Source organism: Mauremys reevesii, linkage group 3 (assembly GCF_016161935.1).
Source record: "Mauremys reevesii isolate NIE-2019 linkage group 3, ASM1616193v1, whole genome shotgun sequence".
NCBI classification, from domain to species: Eukaryota; Metazoa; Chordata; order Testudines; family Geoemydidae; genus Mauremys; species Mauremys reevesii.
Window position 1 is genome coordinate 93078803 of NC_052625.1, and position 17655 is coordinate 93096457.

Here is a 17655-nt window from a genome sequence, read left to right on the forward strand (position 1 = left end):
GAGGTGATCCTTGCCCAGTCCTTATTTCCCTTAAAACTGTTAATAGGTTACTTAAGTACTGTGTTGCTCTATGACAGGTGGGGAAGAAGTTCACATCAATAGTATTTTTTCCTTTAGAATTGTCATGTCATTGCAGACAAAAATTATGCAGCTACTCTTCTCCAAGGAACCATTTGTGCATTTATGTTCATGTTTTTGCTATAATAGTAATTGGAGAATGAGTAGCCCCTCTATCACTGCACAGGATAGCATTTGTTAACCAACCTGGCCTTAAATTTAACTCCTAAAAGGGGCTAAGTGTTTTAGGAAGTGGCTTCAAAATTTGACACACATGGAGCTGTCAGTGTTTGATAGGACACATTTATTAAATATAGGAAAACAAATATGCCAAGAAATGAATTTCCAAGGCATTTTGGAACTTTTGTGGGTATCATTCAGCCTCATCCTACTACATAAAATGTGCAATCATTGCACAGCAATGTACTCTTCTCATATTTTATTGCTAGGTGGGAGTGGTGAGTGTTCGTGTTACAGCTAGGGACATCTTGCACGGCTGTGCTCGCCAAATCCCTGCCGCTAACAGAATGATCCCCTCACTTCCCCTTTAACTAATTAAGCCAAGAACCTGCCAACATTTTCATTCCATAGACTACTTTCTTCTCATGGACCCACCTTCCTCTAGCAATACCGAGGTACTTCTTGAGTATTTAACTCACAGGCAGCAGAATTGAGCAGTATAGTATTTGCCTTCTCTTCTACATTCTTTATGGAAGAAGTGAGGATGCTTTTTCATTCCTCTGGTGGCCAGGTTGCATAACCCGATGAAGCAAAGGAATGTAGGACACATTTGCACCTCACATTACATCTTCAAGTTAAGAAGCTGTATGATCTTCTCAAGAAAACAGTCTTATGGGTATACATAAATATATATTAGTCTAAAGAATTTATTTTCTAAAACAAACAGATTTGCTTGTTTTAAAAAGTTTTATATGTCTGACATAGGTGCTACAAACAGAGCTTGCTCACACTGGAAATGCACACCTTATGCTGAGATTCCCAAACCACGTCCAGTAAAAGATTCAAAACCTGCAACTTAGTGCATCAGGGTCAGCTCAAAGCTTGGTAAAAAGACATCCTCCCAGCTAAGAACCAGTTACAAAAAACTTTCATCACTGCAAAATCAATATACAAAGGCTGAAAAAAATGTTTCTTTGAAAAGGCGCTTTCAGAATTTACTGTACACATCGTAACAATTTATTTTATAAGTTGCTTCTACATGCAGGAAAGATCTTACATTTGGTGTAAAACGTTTATACACATTCTTTACAATTTGTACATATATTGAAATGGCTCTATGGAATTTGGAAGAAAACTAAATTGAGGGAAAACAAAGTATTTATAAAATATGAACAAAACCCATGCCACTAAAGAGCATCTGGACTCAGGCTTAGTGATTTGTTTGCTTCATGTTATTCAGGCAGATCCAGATTTTTCTTTTATTGTAAAAATATTTCACAAAAATGACAGCAATACACAACAGAGTAAGGCAACAATAGAACCAACAGAATGTACCCGTCACTTAACATGGCTTTGTGGGTAAAATAAATTATTCCTTAAGTTGTTTATATTTGAGGGAAGATTTTTAGCAAAAGCTGCAGTTTGGCATCCTGGCTTGCTTGTGGCATTAAGTGAAATACTGGACGGTAACTATATATAAGTTAGCCTAAAGTCTAGTCGTTTAGTGGCACTTTGCTAATAAAGACAATAACTGTGCCATTCGTGTGCTGTGAACACCATACCTCATTTACAACTATAATATTTTTAATAACTTATTTGCCACTCATCCTGGATTTTATTCAACACCTCAGAGGTCACGCTTCAGTTTGCACTAGAAATTCTACACCCCCCCGCCCCCTTTTAAGTGGCTGTGGATTTTTTTAAAGCTAAATGGGAGCCAGTAGCATGTTGCGCTACTATGTGAAAACCTGAGTTGGGTAGTAATCTGGGAACTCCTGTCACTTGGGGTCAAAAGTGACTGGAAGTGTCATCTCCGCAGATACTCTGACTTCTGTAGGGCAAAGGGGAGGATGATGGCCAGGACACAGCACTGAGTACCCTTATTAGAGGTAGCCCATGGCTGCATAATATTTAATGTGATCAGACTGCTGGTGTGAAAGAATATTTTTCCAGATTCCTGGAATGGCTCTTTCCTTGGTTAATGTCTCTTCTTTGCACAGTGCATGGCCAGGAAGGGAGGGAAAGCCCAACACACACACACAAGCTCTAAGGCTTTGTTCCACAAGAACGGAATATTAAGTAATTATGGAAAAAAGTGAACAATTTGCCAGCCAGCATGTTATGGAGACTGCGTGCTGGAAGTACATGTTGGAAAGCACAACCATATAGAGCAAAATGGTCACCAAACAAAACAATTAAGAGTTTATCTTGAGTGTGCAACTGAAACATACACAAACTTTACATAACTGCTGAAAAGAATGCCAACAAAAGGCTGAATGGTATATAAGGAAAATAAAAAATATAAAAACCATCTTTTCTGGCTTATTCACTTTTTTTAAATGAAAAAATACCTCGTCATCTGACACTAGTTAAGAGTAAACTGGAAGAATTTATGACAAACCATGAATCTGTTTGTAATCCATGGCAACGCAGAATAGTTTGACAATTTCAATCCCTACAACTGAAAGCACTTTCCAGCAAGAGACAGCTTTTGTTTAAAAGACAGATATGGAGGGAGAGTGTTCAAGATAAATATATACCTAAATAACTGGTGCATTTAGGCTGAAGAAGTAAACATCAAATTATTGTCACTCTTTTTGCAATTCAGATTTTTTTTTTGTTTTTGTTTTGGATGGCAAAGACTAAGGCGGATAAAAGTAAACATCTTAAATTATTTTAACTTTTTTTGCAGTTCAGATTTTTTTCCTTTTGGTGTGGTGTTTTTTGGTTTCTTGGATGACAAAGACTAAAACTTTTTAGTCGCATTGCCCCCAAATCAGAAAAGCACTTCGGAGTCGTTCTTCATTATCCATCCCAGTTTATTTCTACATCACCGGAAAGCGGCCAAGTGCCTGCCTCAGCTTTTGTGCAATCTGGAACAAACCAAACAAACAGAATACATGAATAGCATGACTACTTTACATATTTAAATTACATAGCCTTCATGCTCATCTTAGAGCTCTCTGCCAAGAAAATTTCAGTTGATTCATTCCTCGAATATTAAACATTCAACTCGGGAAAACAGTATTAGTAGGTGCACTGCTTTCCTACCCCAATTAATGATTCTGTGTATTTAGTGTTCATGAAAGATATTGGATTGACAGCTTTGGACTCCCCATACCTCTAGTTATTGACAGAGCACACATAATATGAGTAGTGCCAGTGCAAGGTTCCTATACTGTTGTACTGATGTGCCTCAGTCCTGACCTGGAGGGACACTTCAGTGGCAAGAGGTTTGGTAATTCTTAAGGCCCATTAGGTGCTTTTCTGCAGAGACCCCAAAGTTGCCAATTAGTGCAAATTGATGTGATGCTTTTTGTGACATGTCCAGTAGCAACTGCAGTGAGACAAAATTCATTAGACTGAAGATCCACCCAATAGCAACAATCATTTCTGCTCACCCAGGGTCAAAAGGTTTCATGTGCCATTACCAATCCTTTAAGCTGTTCAGTTCCTCTCTCATGATTCTTAGAGTCTAAAAAATTAATTTTAGTTCTAAAAGTGGCTTTAACCACAAATATTCTGGTACAAATTCAGAGGGGCATCTGAGCATAGGAGTCTCAGTTCAAAACTTACTTCTCATGACACTCCCCCAAGGTGTATGTTACGCTAAATAAAACCCACTCAAGATCCCATCCACCTATACTACCAGTAACACACTGAGGGACTGAAAGAAGTGGAGCAAGAGCAGCAAGAAAAGGGAGTTAAGAGTGTGTAAATTGGAGTAAGCTTACTTATACTTTAAGCCACATCATCTTCTAGCTCCTCAAAATGTAAATTACATCATTTTGAAACCACTTACCAATATGCAAGTCTGAAGAAGGTCTAGGAGTCTGAGACTAAGGGAAAAAGGCTAGTGGAGACTAAGCATAGTATAACTCTCTTTCAGCTACTTAAAGTTATACAGCTACTGGGAACCAAAGTAAAGTAGTAGTATTTCCTTTCTTCTACTTTCCCATGTTGTTGGTATGTCATTTTCCTTTCCAGTGTAGAAGGCAAAACACACACGGACAGCCAGGAAAGAACTTTTCTGGAAATCCCCTAAAATCCAACTCTATACTGTGGTGCTAGTGTGTTCTTAAGTCCTTTGTATGGGCTAAAATCATAAACGTATTCCACATACAATATCCCAACATACTATCCCTCATTGTTGATTTGTGGGGAGATTAGACTCCTACCACTTCCTGTTTACAGATATTTGGATCTGTGCTTTGGCCTCAGATGTACCTGGAGACACTGACTGTCACTTGCACTGATTTGCACACACTTATTTTTAAAATTTAAATTGGAGAGAATTTTCATTTTGATGGGTGTGATGCTGGCAGACCAGGTGCCAGCTCATGCCAATGCCCCTAGGCCTCACTGAAACGACAAATGCATAGCCAGAAACCAGTCTTGCTCACCGGTGTGTTAGTGTTAAAATATGTATTAGCTTTATAAGAATGGAATAATAGAATATCAGGGTTGGAAGGGTCCTCAGGAGGTCTTCGAGTCCACCTCCCTGCTCAAAGCAGGACCAATCCCCAGACAGATTTTTGCCCCAGATCCCTAAATGGCCCCCTCAAGGATTGAGCTCACAACCCTGGGTTTAGCAGGCCAATGCTCAAATCACTGAGCTATTCCTCCCCCCATGTTTAGTGTTTATACTTTAATACATGCAGCATCCTACAATCATTTCATAATCTTATAACATGCGGTACAGATGTTACAAGGTTATATAAGTGTTTGCATTGTAATGCTCTGTAATTGTGTAAGTCGTCAAACGGCAATATAGAAACAGAAGGTGTTGGTCCTGCCCACCAAGAAGGCCCATTGAAACCAAATCGGCCATTGTGAAACCTCAAAGAACAAAGACTTTGTTGATTGCTTCCCCCTACACACACCCATGAAGAGAGGTGTAGGTGGACTCATCCCATCAGTTTGAATTCTGAAGAAAGAGAGTAAATATTGCTCCTGGGGGACTCAGACACCACTGTGCAATGCAGAATTTTGCAGAAATTAATGTTTTTTGCACATAATTTCCTTTCTCCCACAGAAATTGACTGCAGTGCTGCTGGCCGCCACTAGGGGCTTCTGGACCCAGCAGAGCCCAGCTCACACATAGAAGACACTGCAGGGAGGAGCAGGGAGAAGCTGGAGGGGTCCTGGCAACTGCAGTTCCCAACATGCCCTGAGGGAAGGAGACAGTGGTGCACAGGAAACTCCACACAAGCACAGGACCCAGAAGCAGACTGTTTCCTCTTCTGGATCCCTGGGCGGTAGGGGGATGGGTATCTGGGCTGGGGGGACATGGCAGGGCTCTGGGAGGGAGGGGGAGAGTGTCTGCTCCAAGCCATAACGGTGCATTCTTTCTTCAGTATTTGGACAATTGTCATTTGCTAAGGCAGCAATGCAACTTTGTTTAAATTAAAAAAAAAAAACTCTCACCCATTAAAACTTAACTCTTTAGGCTAAGAAGGTCTTGAGCTCCTGCCAGCAAATGTGGATGCAATTTACATTAGTACTTGGTGGATGAGAATTCTTGAACTAATATAAAAAAGGGGGACGTACGCATAAACCCATGCATGCTTGGATTTAACAAACTGGCTAGGTGTGATCTGTCATTCACACTGGGTGGTTTTCCAGACACATGCAACTGTAATGTCTGGACAATAATTTTAATCTGTTAGGTGTTTCTGAAGGAGGTCACTTAGCTGCCAGTTACTATTTTACTCAAGAACAGATACTACACTTGATCATTACTGCATTTTCTCTTGTATTATTCATAGTATTAAGAGTTGGGCTGGCCACTTGCCATAGGACCCAATTCTCATTTACGCTAAAGCTATTTTACACCAGCCTGGCAGTGTAAGGGGGGGGGGGGGGGAGAAGGGGCTTAATTTGCAGTTTTGGCCACATTCACCTTGGAGAGAGCAGGGGTAATGCTGATTGCACATACCCCTGAGCCTGCTGGGCAGCTGCACCAGAGTGTGAAATCACCTTGCTGGGAGATAGGGGTCATTATCACTACCCTTCTCTGTGTGATTCTGTCAACAGACAGCTGTAAAATCTGGTCTGGCAGAGGCTGATTCAATACATCTCTTGGCCAGGCCAGCTCCATCCACTTTGTAAGGAAATACTGACCAGCTCTGGGTACTCTTGTAGAGCAGAGGTTACAGTAAATATGCATTTATGCCCTTATTTGTCAGAAAACTTTCCAATTCTTAGCACCCACAGCCAAAGTTCTGCCAACAGAACTCAATGAGTGATTCCGGTACTTTATCTTGCAGTTCTGGTTAAGTTCATTAGGATCCTTATTTATATTGTCCTTTTTGTGCATACACCATAAATTTCTGTTTTGTTCACTTTATGCTTTCAACTTCGATTTCTTTTTTGGAACATTAAATTGTTTTGTCTTTTCTATTATATTCTGGTAGCACCACCTGTTGAAGTTGCCCAGCACTATAAGACCCTGTTTTTCAGTTGTATGCCAAACTTTAACCACTTGGTCTGAAATTTTCCAGGCTGGGTTTCTGTCTCAGGCTGAATCTTTTTGAAAATGTCAGTGAAAATAGTTTAGCGATTTCTGAGAATGAGCCTTCATAAAAATACATTGTTATGCACGTTAAAAAATTCTAGCAACTTTTTTTTTTATTATTTTTTTTAAAAAGAGCTCATGCTTTGGAGCAGAGACTTAAAATTAGGCAGTGTTTGGTCTTTTGTATCAGGAATGGGCCTTTTGCTGTCACCAGGAAAATCCAACCAAATTTGATCAAACTTTGAAAAGTTGCAGTTCACACATACCCATTAGACATGTAAAAGTTTAACAGCTAAACTCTCTGAATATTCAGTCCTCAAGGAGTTTGTTCAACCCCCTCCTATCTCCTAGTGCCCCCTGACTCTGCATGAACCATCCTCACAGGACAACTGAGCATGCTCCAGCCATCAGGGCAAAACCTGCAATAGCTGCTCTGGCCCAGACTCCAGAACAGAGCAGGGAGCCTGTCTCCTGTGCTTCCAGTAATGCTCCTGCTGGCACCCAGACACCATGGAGGAGGAAGTGGTCTGATATGAATACAGAGGGGACAAAAGCTGAACTATGGGGAGGGAAAGTAGGACAGTAATAGTTTAGGACAAGAAGTCTGGGAAAACTGGGCTGGAGGGGAGGAGAGAAACTCTGACTGGGGGATGGGAAGAGACTGGGAGATGGTATGGAAATCATGGGGGGCAAAGCCAGGAACCAGTTGGCAGTGGGTGGGGGAGAGGTCTCTAAAATCAGATTAGGAGATAGGGGAGATTGAGACTGTAAACCAATAGACAGAGGAGGGGCAGAGGAAAAGGAAGACAGATTTGACAAGCAGATGGGGTGCAGCTGGGAGTGGCTGGGGAAAGAGACTCAGATGAGGGAAATGGGCAGTGGGGAGAAAACAGATTTGATGAGGAGCCTGGGCAGGAGGCTGAGTGGGACTGGGAGCCGGGAGGGGGTGGGGGCAAAGACTGGATGAGGGAGTTGGGGCAGGAGAAAGGAACTGGGACTGTCTGGGCATGGAGACTGGGACTAGGACAAGCAGACTGGGAAAATGGGCCTGGAACAAGAAGCCTGAAGAATGGGACTGGGACAAGGAGCCAGAGGTGTGGAACCGGCAGAAGAGTATTCCCACTAAAACACACTCCCCTTCGAAGCCTGAAGAGAAACCCAGGGTTCTTGAGTCTAACCATTCTTCTGCTGCCGGCAAATATCCATGAAATCTACTGGCAAAGTGTCTCTCTCATCATCTTAGTGCTGGTCCCCACAGAAAATGACAAATTATTATTGATATTAGTTACTCCATTAGTTCAAGTGGCAATGGTCTATGCTGTGAATATAAAAGGCTCCTATTCTACTGATGCCACATGATGAAATTTCTGTTTTATCAGTTTGCATTTTGAAAAACCCTAATTATGCACAAATACTACTACATTAAAGAAACCATCAAGTTTGCTAAGTGAAGCACTCAAAAGTTAGGAAAAGCCAGAATTAAGGTTCCCTATGCAAACTTAATAAGACCTTTTGTGCATATGCATCATTGTACAGTCTTTGATTACATGATCACATACTAGTTTTTCCACAAGACCCTGCCTCATTCAGTGCACTGGATAGATGGTGCTCACTGAATGAGCAACTGTTCAATATTTTGGTTTTTTCCTTGTTGGTCAATGTATGTTTCTAGGCCTTATTTACTCCACACTAGTCAAGCACTCAATCTATTTTCACAATGTCTCTGTTTGATAAGTGAGAGGGATATTATTTCCATTTACAGACAGAAAGATGAGACAGAGAGATGAAGATAAATAGTAGCCACTGATTTTAGGTACTCTATTTGAGATGCCTTGGACTTGATTTTTCAGAGTAGTTAGCATTATATAGCCCTTTATACATTGAAAGCATAGCTCCCAGTGACTTCAGTTGAGCACCACAGAAAGGTCAATGAGGCAAGTAATAAGTTTATTTTCACAGCAGGGTTTAAAGAGCATGCAGTAAATAAGGCATGTGGCCCCATACTGAACAATGAAGAGAAAACAAAATTTATTCCTCAGGGAATTCTGCACCAAAACATTAAATATTCTGCACACAATACTTTACAATTCTAAAAAAAAATCTGTATATTTGTCAAAACAATATAATCACACCATTTTCAAATATTTTGAAATAAATTACCAAAATAATTGAAAATGGTGTGATTATATTGTGTTATTTTGACAAATAAAATACGCAGAGCTTTGCAGAATTTAAATTTTAAAAAATTTTCAGTGCAGAATTCCCTCAAGAATACCAGGGTTCAGTGTGATACAATCGGTGTGTGGGCAGCTCAGTGGGGGGAAGGGGGGTTTGGGTGCAGGGGTAATCTGGGTACACAGACTCAGTGCGGGGTTTGGGTGCAGGGAGAATGAGACTCTACAAGGGGGGGGTGAGGTGAAGGTGATTAGAGCTCAGTGTGGGGACTGGGGCTTGGTGGGGTGGGGTTCAGGGTGCAGCTAATTGGGGCTCAGTGGGGTAGGGGTCTGGGTATGGGGGGCTGAGGCTCAGTGGGGTGGGGACTTTGGGGGCTTGGTGGGGAAGTTCTGGGTGCAGGGGGCTCCTGATACGGAGGAAGCTGAGGGGGGCTGTTTCCGGGTGCAAAGGTGGGGGGAGGGGGTCACTGTACAGGGAGCTGCTCCCTCCCCCAGCACCCTTCCCCTGAGCCTCACCCCCTACACAGGCACCACCACCCCTACACAGTGCAAAGCTTCCAGCAGCCAGGGGAAGTTTCTGGGGCTTGATCTGACCCAGCTCCGGCTGCTCCATGCAGGGAAGGGGGAGGTGCAACTCCCCCTCCTCCCACCCCCCTAACTGGGACTAATATCCCTGGGTGGCCAGGGCATCAGCAAACTTCCCCGCCCCCCAGTGATTTACCTCTCCCCCCAGCTGCTTGAACAGACCCATCTGAGCTGCTGAGAGAGGTGAGCAAGCACTGGTGCAGTTTCTCTTTGCTTCCCCACAGAAACCATTTCCTGCAAGGAAGCAAAGGGATTCTGCAGGGGGAGCATTTGTCTGCTGTGTTGCAGTTGCACAGAATTTCCCCGGGAGTAAAAATATCAAAGAACTGCTCATTAATTGAGCATAAGTATTTCCTAACTTCTGATGCTTGACTCAGCAGCTTTAATAATGTTATTTTAAAAGAAGTTAATCTGAGTGTAATATATTATACGTAAAGTTCCATGTGCTGCAAAGTTTTGTTTTTGGAAGTCTCTACAGAAAATGTTCTTTCAGTTCATCCTTTGTTCCTGTACTTTTTTGTTAAACTAAATGTAAAATTGGCTTTCAAGCAACTGCTTTCAAAGAGATGTGCACATACAGAATGATTAATACACAGCTAGCGTTTCTGACAGATAAAGTAAGTGGCCTCACAGAATGCACTAGAAACACTGCCGCTTACCGTTTCATAGAACTGTGCCTGCTGTTCCAGGTACAGGCGGATCACGTTATTGTAGTCATAAATCCGGTTACTGTGGAAATGATTCATCTCCGCTGTAATCAAACACAGGATACAAATTAATTTAGAAAAATGTTCATCAGCAAGAGCAGTTTTATTAGTTTTGATTAGTTACTGTGTTAACTAGGAGTGCAGTATTGTTTTTTTTAAACCAAATTCAGTACCAAACCCAGTCAGTGCAATTACTTTGGGAATAATACTACTTTGCACTTTTACAGTGTCTTTTCTCCATGGAGCTTACATTACTTTACAAACAAATTAAGTCACATAACAGGGATTCATCAGTCACTGAAATGCAGCCACCTTTGGTTTCAATCAACAGTTATAGAATAGTACACAGCAACAGAGTTTACTAAATGAAATAAAAAGGATATTGTATCCAATCTAAAAACTGTAGGCAAAATGGGATTACCTAAACTGGAATTTGGCATGGACATTGGGGTTAACATCCACATTCTTATAAAAAGTGAAAAGCAGTAATTTTTATTAATTAGCGCAAAGATGGCACTTGTCAGCAGCAGTCACCCAATACTGTATTGAGACATTGGTTCAGTATTGACTCTGAGCAAAGACTATCACTTACTGAATCCTCAACAACTTGAATTGCACATCTTGATGTCTCATTCAAATACTGACCCAGCCTGCCTATTTAACTTGCAAGATCTGATAGAATCACAGAATTTAGAAGTTTGGCTTGTGGCTAGGTATAGAAGTAATTATATGGAACACAATCAATACTTAGCAGATAAGATCTACTCTCAAGAAATAAATAATGGCCTTCATTGGTTTTATATCCTGATTCAGGAAAGCACTTGCACACCTGTTTAATGTTACGCCCATACTTAAATGCTTGCCTGAATCATGGCCGCAGGGCTGGTGCAACCTATTAGGCGACCTAGGCGGTCGCCTAGGGCACTAGGATTTGGGGGGCAGCATTTTCTTTGGCGGCGATGGCAGCGGCCAGATATTTGGCCGCCCCGGTTGCCGCTGGGATTTAGGCCAAGGGAGCTGGGGTAAGGGGGTGCGGGGAGGGCCACCTGCAGCAAGTAAGGGGAAGGGGGCGGCACGCAGGGGAACTCCCTGCCCCAGCTCACCCCTGCTCCGCCTCCTCCCCGAGCACGCTGTCGCTGCTTCACTTTTGCCGCCTCCCAGGCTTGTGGTGCCTAAGCTGATTGGCGCTGCAAGCCTGGGAGGCAGTAGAAGTGAAGGCGTGCTCGGGGAGGAGGCGGAGTAGGGGTGAGCTGGGACGGACAGCTGCTGCACGGCTCCCCGGGTCAGGGAGGGGAGCTGCCATAGGGCTTAGGGAGCGGGTGGAGCAGAGGTGAGCTGGGGTGGGGAGCTGCCGCATGGCTCCCCGGGGGGGCGGGGGCTGCCGCAGGGGGGGTGCCTCAGGGCGGAGGGGGGAAGCTGCTGCAAGGGGGGTGCAGGGAGCTGCCTCAGGGCTCAGGGAGGGCGCAAGGTGGAAGTTTCACCTAGGGCGCAAAACATCCTTGCACAGGCCCTACATTGCCGTAATGTAATCTCCTTCAAATGATAAATGCCTCCCCCCTCCACACACATACAGTTAAATGTTTTCAAAATCCCTTAGTCTGCTGCAATGAAATAGCATTTTTTAAGGCTAATAAAAACCAGAAATAATTATGGGCAAAAATAGCCACGTTTCTGAAGAAAGGAACAATATGGTCACAAGCAAACCTAAAAAACATATTTATTGTCTTAGAAAATAGTAATCTCTTTTGCTGAACAAATATAAAAAATAGCTTGTGTGTAATACCAGCAAAAGAGGTTTATAGAAATTCCTGTAATAGTGCCAACTAGGACCATGATACTAACATTTAGGGATTATAAAGGAATTGCTTGAATCTGAGGGGAAGTCAGAGATTACTTGAGACAGAATTTGGTTCTAACCTCTAATCAAGAGTCAACACGTCCAGGTTCACAAATTAATTTTTCTAAATTAAAATGGTCACATCAAGTCACCTTCCGATTCCATATTCAGTTACAGAAGTAGAATATCATTAAATTAACCCAAACGATTTTGTTTGGGGTGGAAAGTTTTCTGAGTACAGCTCTCTCCCATAAAGGACTCTAGCTACTCCTCTTCTTTGAAACTAAAATGTACTTGCACAACTCTAAAACTTTGTCTGTAAAAAACAAGTATTTTGGTACTAAGTAAAATACCATTTTCTTTTTATCAGACTCGAATTCTCAACAGCAAATGCAGTTGGTGACATTACCTAGAAGAAAATTCTACTCTCAAACCTAGGAAGGCAGCATTGCCTAGTGGCTAGAGCCCTAGACTGAGACTCAGGAGGCCTGGATCCTACTCCTGGCTCTGCCACTGACCGGCTGATGACCTTGGGCAAGTCACTGTCCCTTTGTGCCTCAGTTTACCCATATGTAAAATGGGAGGATACTGACCTAATTTGTAAAGCTCTGAGATCTATGGATGAAAAGCGCTACATAAGAGCTAGATATTCTTATTCCTAGTGCAGCACAGAATTTCCCTTTAAAATTTTCCTCTTAACTAGTCTTTCAAAGTCTGTAACATTGTCACTGAACTTCAAGTTTGTTTTACCTTGTAATGCATAAGCCATGGTGCTTACACGCTTCACCATGTTCTGCTTATCCTGTGGTGTTATTTTACTGGTTGCGACTAATTTATCGCTTTCCTTCACTTTTTCTATTGCTCCCTGTTAAGACCAAAATGCAGGATGATTAAAACAGCAATCAATTAAAGGTTATCATATTAGCTTAAAACAGGGGTTCTCAAACTGGTGGTCAGGACTCCTCAAGCAGTCACAACATTATTACATGGGGGGGTCATGAGCTATCAGCCTCCACCCAAATCCCGCTTTGCCTCCAGCATTTATAATGGTGTTAAATATATTTTAAAAAGTGTTTTTAATTTATAGGGGGGGGAGGTGTCTCACTCAGAGGCTTGCGATGTGAAAGGGGTCACCAGTATAAAAGTTTGAGAACCATTGGTTTAAAACAACAATAACTAGACACAGACCCATAACGTGTACAAAATCTGATTTTGCCTTTCAATATTTTCCCCAAAAATGTATTTAATTTTAGATATCTTTTGATTATGCCAGTAGGGGGGAAATGGCAGAAGACATGAGCACTGATTACAAGCACACTGAAACAGGGTTTGATACACAAAAGTTAACATACATATTTATAGGAGGGGACAACAGGCCAAGCTTCCAGAACATAATGGAGTTCTAGATGGAACATATCCAAACACTTTCAGCTTCCAAATGCTTCTAAGACCTATTCGTCCAAGATTTGTACAACGTAAACTGCTTTAAGATAAGTTAATTCCCAAAAGGAGCCATTTACTATCAGTGACCTAATGACGTTTATGTAGCCTTTGACCTAGGAAGAATAGAGGCTGAGTTTCATAGAACTAAAGTTAATGCAAAAAAATAATAAACGTACAGAGAATCGGTTTCAAAAGCACTCTCTTCACACTAAATATTCAGCTGGCATGAAAGAGAGCCTTTTCTCAAAGGATATTCTATTAGTGAGGGTTCTTGCTTTAGGCTTTAACCAACAAAATTTACCTAAAGCCATTTTTCAAAGTTCAGATTTTAAAAATATTTTATGTGCTTTAAAAAATTGTGGGGTGTTTGGATTTTGGGGGGTGGGGTGTCACACAACTGTTCTGATAGATTCCTCAAATTGTTCTGAAAAGTTAAACAACATAGTATATCAAGACACATTAAGTTGTCAAATTCAGTTTTGCTTGTAGCTTGTCCTGTATAAAATGAGAAAGTGTTCTCTCAATTGAAAATTTAAATGGCAGGAAATTTAAAAAAAAAAATGTTGTGATAAAAACAAATATTCAGTTAGAAAACAAGTGATAATTAGTTTTGTTTTTCTGAAATGTATGCAAACATTCAAAACTAGATAACCTATTTGTTACATATATTAATATATTGTACCACTGATATCCAATTATAAACACGGTTTAGCAAAATATCTTTTAGTAGGAATATTTAGTCATTTGGGCTTTATTTATGGGAGAATTAAAGGTGTGCCTGGCAAGTCAGCTGCTTAGAATGAGCCCTTTTTGGGTGCTCATACAATTTTACATACTATAATTTTTTTCTGTATCAATATTGGTCTATTCGTTTATCTGATGATCACATTAGCTTCATTAGTTGTATAAAGGTAAAGGATATTATTAGCCTCCACCACTATAAACTACTTTTAAGGTTGAATAAATGCTGATGAAAAGCTAGACATTTCATGAATATTATTGCTAAAAAACAATAGTTTTAAAAAAGGCCTATAAAAAAAAAAATCCCCTCCTCCCCTGAGAATTTCTCATTTGCAAAGATTCCATTGCTATCTTCATACAGGTTTCCAGCAATACTGACATTAGGGGTATGGGCAAATTGAATATCTGAGTGCAGGACAGGCAAAGTATTGATTTTACACATGCACACCCCTCCCTTTTACTCCTCACTATACCCCCAAGTTCATATATCCTGTGAACTCCTCTCCCACCCTTCCCCCACCCTCACTCCCCCAAAAAGTTACCTTGTGAGCTCCTATAATGTCAGGGAAGCAACCGAGAAATCCCTTGTATTCGTGATTAGTTTCCATCAGAAAATGGAGATCTTTCCTTGGCTAATAAAGAGAATTCAGCAGTTATTAATAAAGAAAAATTTATGACACATTAATGTCAGAATTTAATAGAAAGTTACACATATTGAACAAGAGCTGTAAGGCCAAAAAAAAATCCAGCGGCAAAAGGAGGGGAAAAAAAAAAAAGTATAACGTGAGAAAAAGATGAATATTTAAAATTCGCTGCCACCCAATGTAAAGATCACTAGTTCTAGATAAAGGCAAGAATTTATGGATTTTGAAAACACTTTAATGTCCAATGTTTAGCTGGAATACATGTAAAGGTAGTGAAGATCGACCCATTATTTTTAATATAAAAGGATACATCAGGGAACAGAAGTTCAGGGGCCTCAGTGAACATAAAATCAATAGGATAAACACACAGTGCCACTTTTAAAAAGCTTGTGTTCCATATTTTACTTAAATTATTGTAGCTAATCTCAAGGTTCCACTGAAGAGTTTTTCCAAACACAGCAGTGACAAAACAAATCATTATGCACAGATACACACTGTGCAGATAAATGTACCCAACCAGCTATTACCTTCAAAAAGTTATTTGTGTTTTTAAAACACCTTCACTTCCCAATGTAACAATGGATTTGAAAATAACTTTGGACTCTGGAGATTATGCATTACATGAACAGTCAACAAGTTCTAAACAAAGCCAAATTTAAGGCCTGAACACTGAGGCACGTACAGGATCCGTTTGTTAAAATTAGGGACTCACAAGTTAAACCCAATGAAGTAATGAGACAAAACAATACATATGAGGGGCAGCATGATCTAGATCCAAGGTCACTTGTCCATACTAAGAATGTTTTTGAAAAATTTCCTATCATTGTTTAATGGCATTAGTAACAGTGGGAAACCTAGAGTAGAGAGCCTGTGCCAACACCAAAAAGTCGCATTTAATCAGTTGTGGGGATAATCAATTTGATCTCTTGAAGGCCAAGGTGTCTGATCCAAAGGAGATCCCTTTCTAGCACTGTTCTTTCAGCTGACAGAGAAGAGAAATAATTTATAATGCAAGTTATTACTCCTGGGGGAATTCTGTGCCAATGTGCAATGCAGAGTTTTGCAGAAATTAAGGTTGAGTGCACAGAATTTCTTCCCCCCCCCCCCGCAGAAATGGGCTGCAGTGCTAGAGGGTTCCTAGCAGCTGCAGCTGCAGCTCCCAGCATGCCCTGAGGGAAGGAGAGGGCGGCACACAGGAAACTCTGTGCAGGCCTGGGACCAAGCATCAGGCTGTCTCTCCCTCTGGATCCCTGGGTGGGTGGGGGTAATGGCAGGGAAGGGGGGGGGTTGGGTATCTGGGCAAGGAGGGGCTTCTTTAAGTCTCTACTCCTGGGGGGGGATTTGTGTCTCTGTAACGTTACAGACATACTTGCTGACGGTATTTTGAATTAAATTACCAAAATAATTGAAACTGGTGTGATTATGTAGTGTTATTTTGACAAATAAAATTTGCAGAATTTTAAAACACTATGTGCAGAATTTTTGGCATAGAATGTCCCCAGGAGCAAAGTTATTGAAAAATTTAAATGATAATGCAATCTTGAAAAATGGTGTGTAAAAATATTGATTTTCTTATGGATGTAAAATGTATTAACTCTGCAAGAAACAGGGCCGGCTCCAGCTTTTTTGCCACCGCAAGCGGTGGGGAAAAAAAGAACAAAGAAAAAAGAAGAAGTGGAGCGATTGAGCTGCCGCCAAAGCATGCTGCTGAAGAGGGAGAGAGGGACTGAAGGACCCGCTGCCAAATTGCTGCCGCAGACCCGGATGTGCCACCCCAATAATGGACGGAGTGCCGCCCCTTTCTATTGGCCACCCCAGGCACCTGCTTCCTTCGCTGGTGCCTGGAGCCGGCCCTGGCAAGAAAGTCAGAGCAGAAGGAAAACCATGATCAAATCTCATTGTATGTTGTCATGTAATGTGTATTGGATTGACTTGCATTCTATAAGTTTTTATACCTGTTCTGCCACGAGACTGGCAATTTCTTCATATGTTTTTCCTGCTTCTGTTATTGCTTCATTGAGATCAGATTCTCCTAAAAATATATTTCAAATTAAGGTGGAGTAACAAAGTCACAAATACAGTTGCTGAATAAACCAATTATTTTAAAATCAGGCTGGTCTCGAGTAATGAAAGCCTGTGTGCTGCTGTAGTTATACATTTACAAAAAATACACAGAAGAGAATAGGAGCAAATATTGTTCAACTCTGGTATACTGGTATCATAAGTGAGGGGATGGCCTTTAAATTACTAACGTGATAAAAAGGCATGTTTACATATTCAGGCATTCAGCTTGCACAAATTAAACACAAAGCGCCGGGCACTGTAGTTAACATTAACATCTATTTTTAAAAACATTTAATTATTGTATTTATAAGGAAGGACAGGGATTGTCAGAGGGTAAAATAAGCCTACTAAAGCAGGGGAAGAACCTGTGAAGACACATTTTATTAAAATCAGGAGATTAATTGTAGAGTTTTTGTTTGTTTTTTAAAAAGATGTTTGTCTCTCGTAGTTAATAATGAATTCTCTTTGGTGGTCCAACTAGCAGTATTGCTAATCCCAAGCATTCAAAAAAATCATGAGATTTCAAAAAATACATTTTGTGTTATTTCTTCTTTGCCATCTGGTTTCTGAGCCTTTAGGATACACTTCGGTAACATTTTCAAGCTTTGCTCTTCAACCATGAGGACTAGAGATTTGTTTTTAAAATCAAGGTTGAGATTCTCATGATTGCATGCCTCCAGGAACTGGGGCTTTAAGAAAAATACCA

General features: G+C 41.0%; 1 protein-coding gene and 1 long non-coding RNA gene across 5 annotated transcripts in view; one reads left to right on the forward strand and one right to left on the reverse strand.

The window, feature by feature from the left end:
* LOC120400669 overlaps positions 1-12725 on the forward strand; it is a 29589-nt gene extending 16864 nt beyond the window's left edge. Inside the window, exons 2-3 of the long non-coding RNA XR_005595959.1 lie at positions 5273-5495; positions 12428-12725. This is a non-coding gene — a long non-coding RNA (uncharacterized LOC120400669). The remainder of the gene's footprint in view (positions 1-5272; positions 5496-12427) is intronic.
* The window catches only part of LOC120400663 (palmitoyltransferase ZDHHC14), a 326414-nt gene continuing 309859 nt past the window's right edge, over positions 1101-17655 (reverse strand). For all 4 annotated transcript variants that reach the window (XM_039529551.1, XM_039529549.1, XM_039529550.1 and 1 more), the window contains 5 exons: positions 16841-16917; positions 14784-14873; positions 12808-12922; positions 10173-10264; positions 1101-3110 (listed from right to left, as the gene is read on the reverse strand). In XM_039529551.1, coding sequence (XP_039385485.1) covers positions 3063-3110; positions 10173-10264; positions 12808-12922; positions 14784-14873; positions 16841-16917 — 422 coding nt within the window. In that variant the 3' untranslated portion in view covers positions 1101-3062. The remainder of the gene's footprint in view (positions 3111-10172; positions 10265-12807; positions 12923-14783; positions 14874-16840; positions 16918-17655) is intronic.